The sequence below is a fragment of the Lichenostomus cassidix genome, chromosome 3 (genome assembly GCF_008360975.1).
Source record: "Lichenostomus cassidix isolate B80296 chromosome 3, HeHo_3.0, whole genome shotgun sequence".
In the NCBI taxonomy this organism is placed as follows: domain Eukaryota; kingdom Metazoa; phylum Chordata; class Aves; order Passeriformes; family Meliphagidae; genus Lichenostomus; species Lichenostomus cassidix.
In genome coordinates this window covers 42370900-42386795 of record NC_139483.1, presented here as the reverse complement: position 1 = coordinate 42386795, position 15896 = coordinate 42370900, and the positions used below count along the sequence as shown (strand labels likewise).

The window sequence follows — 15896 nt, the reverse complement described above, 5'->3', positions numbered from 1 at the left end:
TAATGCACAGACTGAGAAATATATAGTTATAAATAGACCTGACCTAATATGTGTATTTTATGAATTTTGTGTGTAAACAAATGATCATATCACTGAACTGATATTTTTTCCCTCTGTATTTTCTGAAGGGGAAATTAGATCCTGCTATTTAAAAGCTGGCTGTCAGAAGGAAGGAAATTTTAGACATCAGCTATCAAACTGTGATTGTATGTCAAATGCTCAGTAAGTAAGCCCTTATTTTTATTAACATTAAAAGTTTTCATTGCCATTAACCATGAAACTGTAGCAGTGAAATTTGGATGTGAAGGGGAGTACTGGAGAATAAATGTGCTAACCTCTTCTAGAGAAGTCAAAGCATGACTTTTTTTTGTTTTCTGCTAAAACAGTGACAGCTTTATAAGAATATTGGAAAGAAAAAGTGAAAATGAAAACCAGAACTATCCACTGGGCTTTAATTACTTTCTGGGAATAGCCAAGGTCAAGTGTAGCTATTATAAATAAAATTGTAAATAAAACAAAGTAAGTGGGACTGCTCTCTCAAAGTTGTCTTGTTCACTTCCCACACCTGTTGTATACTTTGAAAGTTTTTAGTGCTGTGTCAGTGTCAGTCAGTGACCTCTGGATTCTAGCAGCAGAATCCAATTTTCTTTTTTCAAAAGTTTTTTGGAGTGTTCCATACAAAGCCCATATTTATTACTGTGGTTTCCACACTCTTCCACATGATCTTGTGTTTGCACATCTGTAAAAATAATTTTAGCTATTCATAAGTATCTTTATGAAATAATTTTGCTTTTTGTACTGTTTTACAGCATTTGGAGAAGTTGAGCAAGGACCTTTTTAATAGCAAATATTGTTCTCCAAGTGTTTGGCTTTCAGTGGAGATTTCTGAAAAACTTGGGATCATGTTAAAAACAGCATTAACATTTTAGATAGAATGCTAGTATGAGAGATGAGAATAATTCTTTTATTTGTCAGTGGGCAAAGAGCAAAAAAAAAAAAAAAAGAAAAAAAATTGAGTAGTAGAAATGTTCTGTTGGTATTTAGCAAAATGAACACTCCCATTCTGGTAGAGTTCAGGTTTGACCTAAAATGTCAAACATTTTGCTTTGGTTCTATTTATTTCTTGCAACTCTCTTTGTTTCACCTTGCACAGAACACTCTTCTGCTCCCCCTTCCTATAACTATGAACTTGAATCTGTCCTAAATTCAGAAATAGTTTTCTATCCCCTGACTTTTGGCAATTAATTTTTTTTTAATCAAAGGAAGGACAATCTTCCTTCTCATATTAGAAGTCATGCTGTATCTGCCTTTTCTAGATGTTTATGTGACATCTCTGTCTTCCTATGCTAAGTGCTGTTTTTTGTTGTGGTTTGCAGACCTTAAGGGATTTTTAAGGTTTGGTTTATTTTTAAGGGGTCTGCTCAACCCTGTTAACACAAGCAAGTTCAGATATTCTTTCCAGGCATTTACATGCATGTAATTTGTTAAGATCAGCACTGCTAATGGAAGTGTCAGAGTATAATGACAGTTCAGACCAGGGAATAGAACAGATCAGCAAAGAGGAGTGGCTTCCCAGGACTGTTTTTTGGTGGGAGTCAATGGGAAGCCAGAACACGAGCTTCTCCAAGAACAGAGCAGCATGAAGGAAAGTGCAAAGCAGAAGTTAATTTGAAAAATAAGGAAAGGGGACAAGGAAGCATGAAGTGTGCTTAAGTTGGTTTTTGCAGGGGCAGTTTATAATGTCTAGGCCAGAGAGATTAGGGAGAGCTGTTTGTTCAATGGGCAGTTTCTGCCGTTTGTGGGTAGATTGAAGGGTAGCACGAGAAGGAGGAGGTTTTTGTTTTTTCTTCAGGTGTTCACCATCAAGTAGGTTTTTATTTAGGCAATATGGAGCACTTATAGCATATAGAAAATAGAGGAGCAAACGTGCTTTAAGGACAGTTCAGGAATGAAGCATCTTTCCCTCCCCTTTTCCTCTGTCCCCACCTGCAGGCTTGCACATCACTTAGGTTACTTTCTTTTTTGCTATAGATAAACCAAATGATCAGTGAAGGCAAGGCTATTACTGAAGAAAAAGGGAAATAGAATAAAATAAAGCACAAGGTGTAATCAGTAACTGCTTCACTTAGTCTCTTCTACGTATCTGTCTTTGGATGGTCCTTGACAGAAATTATTTCCTTGAGAGTGGGCCTTCTCTGGTGAAGGTGCTCATCATAGGTGTAGTCCATACCAACAGGAGATGCTGCTGTTATGGAAGGAAATTAGAAAAGAGACATGGAAAACACCTCTGAGATGAACTTGGCTTATCTACCAGCCCATGAAAAAGTTAACTCAGGGGAAGACAATGATTTTGACAGTACATCTTCATGAGCAATTGAGATGGTGCAGAAACAGCCAATAGCTTTAGGCCTGGTGTCTGAATTCATTAATGAGACATCCAAATTAGATTTTACAAGTCAAGATATGCAGGAAAAAATTAAGACAAAAGAGGTGGCATTCTCCTTGACTAGGAGGGAATATGTTTTTTGGATCATGAAGCCCAGATTTCAGATTTTAGAATAAGCATAGAGAACAATACAAAGGTTTCCAGTAGATGTGTATGAGCTCTTTTAACACTTTTCACCAATCACGCTTGCTTTATACTGTTAAGATTAAGGTGCTCCTAAAGGGAAAATGTCAAACTGAGTTAAGCCAGTGGAGTAACCATGTGGGTTTGAATGGACAGTGCCCTGATGTGCTTCTTTATGAGGAGAATTGACACAAGACAGAGGTTGACAGGAGGCCTCTTGCTTTGTGGGTATTGTTGGGAGAGACAGCAAACCTGTTGCTGGTGTCTAGGAGCTGTGATGCTTCTGGGTAATGCTGCAGTTGTGAAAGGGGAAGGAGTTTTGACTGGAGAGGGTATAAGCTCTGGCTAGTTTGTCAAGAGTAAGGTAATTGCCTTATGAATTGCCCATAGGTAACTATCTTTTAACACTGTTATGCAAAACTGAAGAAGGTATTTAAATATTACTCAAAAGAAGTCATTAAAGAAAGCCTTGAGGCAGACTAACTAATGTTTAATGATCTTCAATTTAAATTATAGCTTGCTATTTCTGTCTATTGAGTCCTACTGTTGTCTTCTCCATTTGTAGGCTTAGCCATTTCACGTCAGATTATTAGTAACTGCAATTAAAGTATTATTCCTATGGCCTGTAAACATTTTATCTTCTTGGCATAGCTTCTGAAATTAATTTCTCACAAATAATGCAAAATCTTAACAATGTCACTCCATCACAGAAGTGAGGATATGTTATGGTTTTATTTTTGTTCTTTGTTTTTGTGTGCTTCCTGCTCTTCCTTTGCTTAGGAGGGGCTAGGTGGACGACAATGGATTACAATGTGCCAGAGAAAGCAGATGTCCAAATCTGAAGGAGTCTGTGATTTCTTCCTTCAGAGACTCCTTAGCGTTGCAAGCAATACTGTTAAGGGGAATTAGACTTTGTCGTGTCAAACATCAGTGGTCCATCACCTCTTTTTGGTTCTGAAGTGTTGTGATATGTTCTTTGGCATATTCTCCAGTTTATCAATGTTTATATATATTCCATCAGTTTCCATTTTGTGTCTTTGTTTCTTTATTTGTTTTTGGGTTTTTAGTTTTATTGTTGGCTTTTTCAGGTATAGTAGTTGTCCTAATATTAGCCATACCTGCAGTCCTTGTCTTAAGAAATTTTCAGAGCTTCTTAAATGTAGTATAAACATTTTCTTATTAATAATTTCCAAAATTATCCCTTAATGCTGTTAAAGGGTACTGAGAATTAGTGTTTTTTCAGACTGTCTCTGTACTTGTCTCTCGCCAAATTGTCTCTCACTTGTCTAGCAGTCCAGCTTTTAAAATATTTAAAGACTTAGCCAAGTTAAATCTCAAGGAGGTTTTTTGTTTTGTAATAATCACTAAAAATAGATAATTCCTTTTCCATGTTAATCCCCACAATGGTGGGTGATTGTTGTCACTGAGTTTGGTAAGTTATTTAAACATTGGTAGGTAGCTAATCGATTTCCCAGTTATTGTCAATGTAATTACCCTGACCCCACTTTTATCTGTTGGCTTGCCAGCAGCACCTCTTGCCAGCAGTCCCGATGGAATGGGTTCCCTGCTGAGTTAATTGCATCTAAATTTGATTCTCCCATTAGTCTGCCAAGTTTACCTCTAGCTGTAAATTGCTTTGTGTCTAGCTTTGACAAGACAAAAGTATAAACTGTATTCCCAGCTCATGGATTGTGTTAGAAATTAGTACAGGAAGACCATTTCTGGTCTGTTCTGAAGTCAGAAATTGGAAATGGCTGTCTCATCCTGCAACCTGTTCTCCTGCCCCATTGCACAAAGTTCCTTACCTTTAGTTGAAGAAGCCTTATCTGTGTTACAGTGAATCCTTATGTTTCTATGCAGTGTGTTTTCAGTATGTACTTGGCTTCTGGGAAGGTATGTAAGGATGAGAGAGTTCACCTCCATATAAAGCATGAGCTCAGTATAAGCCTGAACTGCCTTTTGGCATGGTTAGTTTGACTTCTCACCAAATGGCCACTAAGTTTTCATCTTGCCTTCAATGAACCGTTGCAGATGCAAGTTAAAATTCTTCTCACAAGACTGGTGGTACATAGTAAATCCCATGATCATTAAGAAGAGCACATCTTAAAAGAATGAGCAGAAAGGATGTATGTATTAAAGCATTATATAGCTGTATTCTGCACTCAGGATAAACAAGGTGGAGTTGATGAATGCTTAACAAATAAGGAGGTGTACTCTGATACACCTTTTTTGTCACCCTGTGACAGAAAGATTTCAATTTCTTTACCTTGAATGTCTCTTGTAATTAAATAACTAAGTGAATTTTGATAACCAGTCAAAAAGATACATGTGAGCTATCATGTTATCTTGATTCATAAATATCAGTTGAAGCATAACCCCCTAAAATTGCAGTATGTATTACAGTACTATAATTAATGATTTTTGCATGCTCTGTCCCCATTACAGAAGCTGATAGAGCCATAAAATAATATCGATGGCAATATATAAATTTAACAGTAATCGTGTTCTGTGCATACTTGCCATACAAGGCTAATGTTTTTTAATGTTTAGCTACTTTTCTACATGTGCTTTCTTTGTGTATTGGGGCTCTTGTTCAGAAGGTGGAGGACCTTCAGTGAGTGCATACAGAGGTATTATAGAAAAGCATGTCAATATTTGATACCTCTCAGTAGTGTAGCTGTCCTCAACGTGTGTATGAAATTCTGCTCTGCCTTTCTAAATTGTTTGAATGTGAGAGGTTGATCTGTAGGAAGGTTGCCCCTCCTGGTTTCACATCCATTAAAATCTCTCTTCAACTAATGTAAACTGTTTCAGTTGCTTTTCTCAGGTATCAAGAACTAAAATAATGTACTGCCAGAATGTATAACCCATATCTGTTTCCCTTCACTTACATTGTAAAAGACAGAAAAAGTAAGCTTACAATAAATTTATGGGCACTAATGTAACAAACTTTCACTGTTTTGGTAATTTTTATGTAGTTTCACTCATATCAAAAATGTATTTGAAATTTTTAGCATGTGTAAAATTGTGTTCTTTGTAATGAAAGAAATAATGCTTGGAGAAACAGTGAACACAACCTACAATTTTAAAATCCAGTGCTATTAGGTCTAAGCTTGTTAGATAATTGGATGTTTTCACATAATAATCTGTGAAATGCTCCAATGATTATGCATCCAGATTATTTATTCTTTATGCTTCTCTGCATCAAATAGTTTATTCTTCATTGGGAATACCTGTAAAACTATCCAAAGCTTCCATGGTTCTGCCCAAAGCAATTTACAGGAGTGATGGCCCATTGAGACTCGGGTATTTTTTGGCTCCATAAGTTTTACTGATGATCTATCATCATGTTTATTTCAGCACAGCGTTTTGGTGGCTAACGTGCACAAATCCTAGTTTCAAGGAGTGATGGATTTATTTTCAGAAAGCTTTTTTAATTTTTCCTACGCTGGTTTACTCAGGTATATTGCAGTTCATTTCTGACGTGTTCATTGGTATTTGGATCTGAGATGACAGCAGTTCATTCAGCATCCCTGAAGAGCATGCCACTGTGGGGTCATGCTAGATCCCTGACAGTATATATGGGTGTTTGAGCACTTTTCTCTGCATCCTTGCATTTTTTTTTTCTGTTCAAGGCCCAGAGCTTTATTTGGTGTGTGTGCAAACACATACATGCTATGGTTAACTACTCCTCAGAAAATCCTGGTGTAGGTATGTCCATACCAATGCAGGAATGTTTTCTTTGCTGGCTCAAAACCTGAGCTTTATGCAAGCTGTGGAAGTGTTTGGTCATTTGTATTCCACTTAACAAATGCTCTAGGTTTAAGCAAATGCAGTTTACAAGGATACTGCTTATTTCTTGAGCCCATTTTCTTCTCTCCTGTGTTAAATTCCTGAGAAGAAGACCATCTTGAAACTTCCAGTTTGAGCCTTATCCTGCTTTCTTGGTCATGTATCTTTTAATTTAACTGTAAAGTTATTAAAATAATATCATTTTATGTAGGATGAAATTATATTCATATATGTTTCATTACTACATGTGGTTCAAATATACAATCATGCATTCATATTGCACTTTGCATGTTCTGTCTGAGCAGAACTCCTCACTTTTTTTAGATGAGGCTCTGACATTAAAAACAGGCTTCTAAAGAGCTATATCATAGTTAGGGTCTAAACTGTTTTGCAGTACAGATAAAAACCTCAATTTAAAAAAATTGCTTAATTTTTTTTTGTTTGTTTTGAGAATATTTTTCTTTTTGGTATCATCAGGGCCAAAAGTTAAAAAAAGTATTTGGAGCAAACTAGTGACTAACAAGTACTAAAAAAATAATTTAAGGTACCTGTCAGTACAGCTGTGGAGTGCTGGTGTTTCTGGCCCTGAGCAAAAGAAAGAATGTCAGATCAATGAGTTAATTTACTTGATTTACATTCACATCCCAGAATAAACTGCTTGAGTGCATTATACTATATGAAAGCCTGTTTGAATGCCTTAGTGGTATTATGTGTCTCTTTTATAAATCCACTACTACTTTAGTGTGTTCACTGCTGGAAAATTCCGTGAACCTCTGAGGTTTATTCGTTATAGGAGAGAGTAAACTTCAGTAGATTTTTTTTTTTTTTTTTTTTTTTTAGTGTTTCAAAATGATGTTTTAGAATGACAAAATAGTGTGTCACTAAAACATCTTTCTCAGCAAGGTGACCCAAATAACACAATCCCCCAGTGCTCTTGTAATAAGCTGCTGAATCCTAAAGATTTCTTAATGCTACTTGGCAGGTTGTTGTGCAGTTCTGCAGCTGAGCATGTTTTGAAATGGATGCGACAAATATTATAGAGTCCTTTTTGGGATTCAGGGATTTCAGATGAGCTGCTCCTCTGAGCACTGTGCTGCTTGAACACAGAAATGAGTGGTGTGTGTGCACTGAAAATGGTAATGTTTGAATTGTAATGAAGCTATGAATTTTTCTGAAAAGTACTCTTTACAAACTCAGTAGCATACTCTTTACAAACTCAGTAGCATTTTCCTGATGGCTTGCAAGAGGCAGGAGGAAACCCTTGTGTTAAGCTTGGCCAGTTAAAATCCTTTCCTTTATTTGTTTAGGGGCTTTTAGCCCTTCTTTCACTGAACACTGGGCAGGGACATGAGCGTTTTCATCAGAATGAGGCTCAGAGGTGAGAGGGGACCTTGCTGCCACATGATGGCAGCAAAATCCTGCTCAGGACTCGGAGCTTATGGAGTCCTTCAGGTGTTGGGACTGGCTTCTGTTCCATCCCCTGCCCTTCCATAAGGAAAGCCAAAAGTCATGTTCTTAAGTGTGTCAGAGATAACACAGCCATGGATGCTATTAATGCATTAATTCCAATATGGCTGCGTCTTCTCAAAATGCATCCTCTAGTTTATTAGCTAACACATGCTGTTTGTTTTTAAAGTTTTTGGTACATTTATCTTTGGTTTGAAATATAATAGGCTTGAAAATTATCAATTTGTGTGCTTATTAGTGCTTATTAGCAGAATAAAAGTATCCAAATACTAGGAAGTAAGAGTGTACTGAATGGACCCCATTCTTAACATCTGAGTAAGAATACATTCATCACTTCCTGCCTTCATATTGACCACAGTGCCTTTGGGAATGTGCTTTACAAGACCTTTCTGTCCATCTGCAGTAGCTGACTTAATATGTACCACTGCTTGTTTGTAGTCTATTGCAACACTTCAACAGTGATATTATATCTTTCCTGTCTATTATCTCAGTATATCACTATATCCAGCTTTCATATTCTGTAAACTCCGATATTCTGTTTTATTGGTGTTTGGGGTGTTACTTTTGCTAGTTAAAACAAATGCCAAAAATTCTCCCCAAATCCTGTAGTAAAATGTGTATAAATACACATTTGTACAACTAGCAAAATATGAACAAGATTAAAGAGAGATTTCATCTTTAGCTTGAGCTCCTCTCAGATGTAAGCACTGAAGAAAGTTAAGATACACATTCTCAATTAATTTTACTCTTTATGAAACTGTTAATGTCTTGCCAAAAACGTAAAGAGTGCATCCTCTTTATGTTTTATTTATGTTTTCTGTGATTGGGTTTGTCACATAATTAGCCACTCCTAATGCAGCTATCACTGGCATATTTCAATCTTCTTACATGCTCTGAGTTGCTTTTTAGTTTCAGTCATGTTATTTGGGAACTCTAAATAATCATTTTCTTAAAAGAAGCAACGTCCGCAACTAGTGGCTTCAGTGTCAGTCTTGAATTGTGCAAGACTCTGGTTGGATTGGTGCTAGCAGCTTTCTAGTGGAGACCTAATGAGCAACAGCAGTTCAGGCAGCTACATTTGAGCCGCAGCCTGTTTTGAAAGAACACAAAGGTATGGGCTTTTTTGAGTTCTTGCTGTGTTATCAGCACTAGCTGGGTCTTGTGCAACCACATGGCTCGGGTCTCTGTTCAGCGAGTGCTTTTGGATGCACCTCAGACCAGCGATTGCTTCTTGGATTGGATTGCTGGTTGTGCAGGAGGAGATTTTTCTGACCCTGAGCTGCCCTCTGGCTCTTCACAGCCATAGTGGCTTACCATCACCCGAGGGCAGTATTTTAGGGAGTATTACACCTAGCTTTCAGCTATATTATTTATTATCGCTGTGGGTATGTATTACACACTGTAAACTCTGTAGTGACCCAGACAGCTGTCTTAAGCAGTTCAGTGGGATCTTTCTGGTTTTAAGCACATGAGGACCAAGAGGAAGGTGCTTGGTTATTGTGACTGTTGTGATGTTGGCTCCAAGGTTCCCTGTCCTTTCTCCTATATGCAGGTTAAAATAAAATGTAGTCACTATCTGCAAAACATCTTTATCAACAGGGAATTCTTAGTGGTCTGCCTATATAATGAGTTTACCTTGAGAGGGGTTCAGACCCAAGGCTGTCCTAACAAAGGGACTGTCTTAGGCTGGGCTATATTTGAATGGCTCAGGCTAAGTTGTCAGTGGTGTAAGGCAATAGACTAAACAGAGAGGGAGAAGGAAGATTTTTCTGGTGCTGTGTGGTTATACTGAACATTCTATGTGTTATACAATTGCTCCACTAGTTTATGTTTACTCAGTGTTCTTCCAGAGTGGGATTATGAGCCAGAAAAAAAGTTCCTGATTTTATATCCACTTATCAGTAGAGGGTGCTATGTAGCTTTTGAATTTGATCTGCGTAGGTTGTATGTTTGTCAAAGATATTTTTAGTTAATAATTTATTATTCAAAATTTAGTTCAATTATACCTTTGCTTACATTAGCAGTGCAGTTTACTGTGATAGATCTTGATAATATTAATTTGATTCTGCAAATGAACAGATTTTCTATTTAGCAAGATTCCGTGTTATACTGCGATCAGCTCTGTTATAATGATTTTATGATTAGAGAGTGTTTGCTCCTATTTATATATGGTAATAAATTTATAGAATCTAGTTTATAGGCTTACAAAAACACAAACACCATCATCTCATTTCTTACTGGTGTTTGCTGTCAGTGTGATAGCAATGTCATCAGATGAGATGTACAGTTTCTAAGTAGCTGTGCAAGCAATTCATCATTGAGGGGAGCAAGTGAATGTCAGAAGGAGGTTGTGTGGAAAATAGGGATAAGGAAGGCAAAAACAACAAACAGGAGCTGAGGAAAATGGAGGATGAGGAGAGAGTAAGAAGATAAAGAGAGATGAGACTGATGAAGGCCAGATGACAGATTCTGATTTTGCAATTGTTGCTTTGCTAGCTCTGCATTCCCAACTTCTCTGTCCTAATTGCCTTTTCAGGCTTACAAAGTGTCTGATTCTTTCCCACAGTCAGTGTCCTGGCTGCTTGTGGTCTCCTCTGTCACTTGCTAGTAGGCAGAGCTGGGATTTTTTCTGTAAACAGAAAACAGGCTATGTGTGCTCTTGGCCATTTGATTATCTTCAAGTCTGGTGGGAGATGATTTGATCTCTAAAGTTTATTCTTGGAAGAAGTCTTATTAGTAAAAGATTTTTGATTTCTCCAAACTGATAGACTCCCCTGGTATTCTGCTCTGTCCATCTGTCCTTCTGCCATTTCCATTTTTGTGAATGTGAAATAAAAGATGTGGTCTGATCTTGAAATACTTTTGGCTGTTGTAGAAAGACAGCTAAAGATGCTGAAATTTAGTGAAGATTGACTCTTCATTTAGTAAGGCATGAGCAACCACTGTTGTATTCCCCTGCTGTTTTGGTGAGTCATCTTTTGGGCAGGAATTCCCAAGCTAGTGTTCCTGCATAGCCTAGGCTACATTTGCCTTTTTCCTGCTGTGAACAAGGAGTCTTAGGGTTGCACCCACAGTAACAAAGAACAGGCCAACTCATCCTGAGAAAACAAACAAAAAATCCCTTGCCTTCCTTCAGATTGGACAAGGTTGCTCTGTAGTCTGCTATCTATGGGAATCTTACTCCTGGGAGACATTCCTCAAGGCTTCCTCCTCTTTCTTCCTGCTTAAATCTTCTGGTTGTGATCCTGGATCTTGGATGAGTGCCCATCCCTTCTGTACTGTTTTGTTAATACTTTGTTATATAAATAACTTATATATAATATAACTTATATTTATATATAAATAAATTATGTATTATATCTTATTGTATTAATTATATTATTATATTAATAATATTATATTATATAGAAATAACTTATATAAATACTTTGTTATATAAATACAGCTTTGTTAATAGCTGCTGACAAAGGAGATGATTCTTACAGAGGGGTGCCTTGTGGCTGGGACATCAAATGGGTTGTGCTGGACCATGTTCTCATTTCCTAGTACTGTCCAAAGGGAGCATGACAGCTGTCCTGACTCTGTGGAGGGGATCGTGCTGCTGTCTGTAGCAGGAGGAGTGTGGAGCACAGAGGAAGCCACTAGGGTCAGGAGCATGGGGTGCTCTCATTGCTGCTCAGCTGAGAGTGCTGCTGGGGTGGCAGATGGTGAATGTCAGGTCTGGAATTCAAGCCTGATAGCAATCAAGGCTTTGAAAATGTAAACTGCCTGGCTCAGAAACCAGAGTTAGGATGGTTCCTCTGGTGACATCCCAAGGCTGATTGTGTTCCTGTTGGTCCAGGCAGAGCTAGCAAATCCTGGAAGGGAGAAGGGGAGAGCGTGTGCATTTCAAGCTGTTGGCATGACACTCCAGCCCTGCTTTTAAGTAATCCAGGCATTGAACCTTGTTCCAGAGCAGTGCTAACCACTGCAGCTGTAGTTAACAGCCAGTTATGTGTAGGACAGCCACAATTTTAGTACCTTAACGAGGGTACACAGCAGCCTTTGGGAATTGGCGACCAAAGGCAAGGAAGGTTGAGTTAACTAAAATTAATAAGGTGCCTTTGGGGCAAGTGTAGGGTATGCAGGATGAGAGTTTTAATCTTTGCACTGCCATAGGCTTCCTGGCTGACTGTAGGCAGATTGCTCTAATTTCTTCCTGCTTGTCTTTATGCAAAATAAGAACAACAGATATTGGCTACCTTGCATGGGCACTGAGGTGCTTGCACCTCATGTAGATACAAAAGTAATAAGAGCCCAAGGCTGGTATCCAGAGGAAGTGGGACAATGAGCTTGGGGCAGAGTGCCTGATGTATAAATCCCATTTGGAAAATAATTAGAAAAAAGTGTTCAAAATAGATTTCTTCCCCAAGTAACAATTACTTCATTTCAATAAAGTTCTCTCTGAAACCCAGACAGTCATGTCATGGTAACACACCATTTGTGCAACCCAACAGGCACTGCTGCTCTAAGTGCAGATTTTCACAAGTGTTTTAAGTGCTGTACCTAAAACACAAAGCAGTGAATGTGAGGAAAAACAATAAATAGCATCTGGCTCAGGGCCTTCCTAGGGTAAGTTTAAACTCAGTGTGGAGGATATCTGAGCTAGCCTTACGTGAATTAGGTCATGAGTTATTGTTATCTTGCTAGGGCAAAAGGAAGTTCTTGTAGCCTGAATTCTCAGCAGGGTAAATCAGTACTCACAGAATTCAGTGCAGGTGAGACCAGAGTAGCTTGGTACCTAAGCAAGCTTGTTGGAAGCAAGTCCAGGATCTCTGCAGTATCTCCTCTGCAGTTTTGCTCTGTAGATGTGTAGCTCTAAACCTGAATTGTTGTCAACGGACAGAAAAAGGTGCTTCTGAAGTGTGATTGCTTGAGGGTGTTCCTCTCAGGATGATGAAAACTCTGATAGAGAAGTATCTGTTTCTCTGCAGTGGATGTAGTAAATCAAATGTATCTGAATTCGGGTGTTAACCAAAATTGTGGGTCTCTGCTAGATTTCAGATATGGAGGTGGAAGGTTCCCAAGTCCTGTGAGCCAGTAGTCTAATTACACGCTTTCTCCTGTAATGTTTCAGAAATACTGGGAAAATAATGCTGCTTAAAACAATCTCTTTCCTTTCTGTCCTCTGTGCACAGTGAAATACAGTTCAGCTCCTCTAGTACTACCACTTCAGAGAGCCAAGAGCCATCCTCTGGGGATCAAGCAGCGAGTGCACTTCAGCAGCAGCTCCTACTGATGGTGGCCAGAAGGACCCTTTCAGAAAGCCCACGGGTACATTGTAATATCTGAGTTTCTAGCATCATGATGAACTGCTCAATAAACAAATGCTGCAGGCTTGTTCCTGAGACAGTTTTGTTGATTTTGCTATACTGCTTTTCCTTGTATTGCTCATGAGGGAGAAGATGTGTTTTATGTTGATGGATGCAACTCAGCTGTTTTCTACTGACACTGAGTAGTGTCCTAGGGGAGTTTTTAAAGACTCAATCACCAAAAAAGTTCATCTTCTATCTTCAGTCATATTTCATTTGGAAGAGGACGCAGCTGTTAGGATTTTAGACACACCACCAGATTTTAATAGTATGAAGTGTTTATTCCAGAATCATTACTATCATAAAACCTCATGTCTGGTTTCACTTTTTTGGAATTAGGCAACCAGACCTCTGAATGTCTGCTCTGGAATGTTGAAGCCACCTCCTCAATGCAGCTGGTAAAAGAAAAAGGCCTTCAGACTTCAGTTTGCATGGTCTTATGTGGACATGAACTTTACAGCATTTGGGGTCTGAGACTTGGGGCAGTAATCTGTTTTTACAATTCCTTTTATAATAATTTGACTTTCTCTCTGCCATGGCAAATTCTAGTTTGATATTTACGAATAATGTTGAAATGACATTTAAGTGTCTCTCATCTTAGATTTCACACAGGAACGTAAAGCTAGAAGCAACTTGTATAAAGGAACTATTTTAAATTAAAAATCAGAAAATTGTCCCAAATAGTGTTTTTCATATTTGGACAGTGTCTTACATCTAAAGGCTCAGATGTTTTCCAGATATTTATAGTCTTGCAAACTGCTTGTAAATTAGAGAACAATTGTCATTTATTCTTTCTCTTTTGGGAAGACTGCTGCTCAAGGTCACATAGCAAGTTTGTAGCAAGGCCAGGCAGTAATTTCAGAACTTCTTGGTTTCTGAGTTTTTTTATTAAACATGAAATTCTGAGCCTACATAAGACAGGAAAACTGTTGTCATTGATTTCAATGAAGCTAGGGCTTCAGGCTGTCTCTGACACCATATAAATTTATGAAGTGAATTTTTATATGCCCTTTTTTGATAGGAGAAACAGTTAGACTTCAGTGACTTGCTCAGGGCTAGTCAGAGAGTTTCCCAAATGCAGCTCAAAAATCTGACTCCCACCCAAGCCTCACATAGAGGATTTCATCCAAAGGCTACAGTTCATCAGGAGCCAAAATGTTCACTTATGCACTCAGCTAAAGATGTTATAGGCACTCAGGACTGAGCGATCAGATCCTCGGGTGTTTTTAGTGAACTCTCTGCCACCATTTTGACTTTTTGATCTAGTTATAGTGAGCAATCTACATTAGAAGTGTGAAGTTAATGATTGCAGTTGACTGAGATTGGCTTTACTTTCTGTTGGGTAATAGGACCCAAGAGAAACAAAACTTTGCCAGTGTTAGCAACTGCAATATTTTAAAACATGGGTTTTTTCTTTAAAAATGCCTCAACCCCACGTTTAAGTTACTTTTTAAAGTAGCAATAAAAATATTAATATTTGGACTACATAAACTACTTTCAAATTTTAAAGCTGGCATAGTAAAAGGATTGTAATTGGTCACATGGCTTTTAAATCACTTGGAATTGTTAATGAAGCAAAGAATGCCGAATAGCCTGGCCATCCCCTTGCGTGTCTCAATGCTCAGAAACATGAGGGATTGTCCTGCACTACCAGCAATTGAACTCCCTGACCCTGCATGGCTGTAGCTCTTCAGTCAACTGGAGGCATGAGATAAAATACCTAAACTTAGATTTCTTTCTCCAGAGCTTATGGTAGCCTGTTTCACCTCATGTTTGCCAGCAGACTGAGGATATCAACAAGTTGTTTCCCAACTGATGCATTGCAATACATTAAATCATGTCTAAACTATGTAAAATTCCTTTTCGTAGAAAGTGGAGATTAGAAAATATTCTGAGAAAAAATTTAACAATTCCTTTGTGCAGGTGGACATGTTTAAAAAACTGTTTTTTGCTGACAGTTATAATTTGATGATCAGTTACTTCACACAGAGATCCCCTTCCCTGACTAGAAAAGTTAATCTAGCATAAATAATTCTAATGCAGACATTGCCTAGAGTTCCATAATAGGTCTATTTGTTGATTAATTATCTTTAAGGGGGGAAAGGCTGCGTAGAAGGAGGTTGAAAACCCCTAGACTTCACAGTGATTTGAAATCTCAAATTCTTTTTCTTGAAAGAAAAATATGTGATTCCCCCCCTCCAAAACATCAGTAATGGTTTACCGTGAAAAGAAATCACTGCTTTGCAGAGGTGATTTCCTTCTGTAGTTTAGCTTTGCAGGCTTGGCTAAAGGTCTGTAGATAGTTGGAGGAGAGTTGTAGAGAAGAGTTGGAAAAGGCCTTAGAATCTGACGAAAGCAATATTTAAAAGGATGGATTAATGTTTATGATGGTAAGATTAGAGACTCTTAAACTAGCGATGTTTATGCTATTTGTGCTTGTTTGCAATTTTTTCCCTCTTGCTGTTCTTGAGGAGGCACACCTGATGTGGTATTCAAAGCATCTCAGGAAAGATAAACAAAGCTGTGTTCTGGAATAAGGGTTGATAAGTCACACCTCTATGCCTTAAAGCCTACTTATTTGTTTGTTTCTTTATTTAAAAACAAGGATTTGTCCTGTCATGTTTTTGTGTTGTGCTGTAACTAGCTTGAGACATGGGAAAATCATCATAAAGAAATCTTAGACAAGTACTGGATCAGGACCAAAAAAATAATTACTT

The 15896-nt window shown here is 38.0% G+C and overlaps 1 protein-coding gene across 1 annotated transcript in view; it reads left to right on the top strand.

The window, feature by feature from the left end:
- Positions 1-15896, top strand: part of PCNX2 (pecanex 2) — a 151868-nt gene that overhangs the window by 24654 nt on the left and 111318 nt on the right. Inside the window, exons 8-9 of the mRNA XM_085055491.1 lie at positions 129-222; positions 13006-13141. Of these exons, the coding sequence (XP_084911617.1) occupies positions 129-222; positions 13006-13141 (230 nt within the window). The remainder of the gene's footprint in view (positions 1-128; positions 223-13005; positions 13142-15896) is intronic.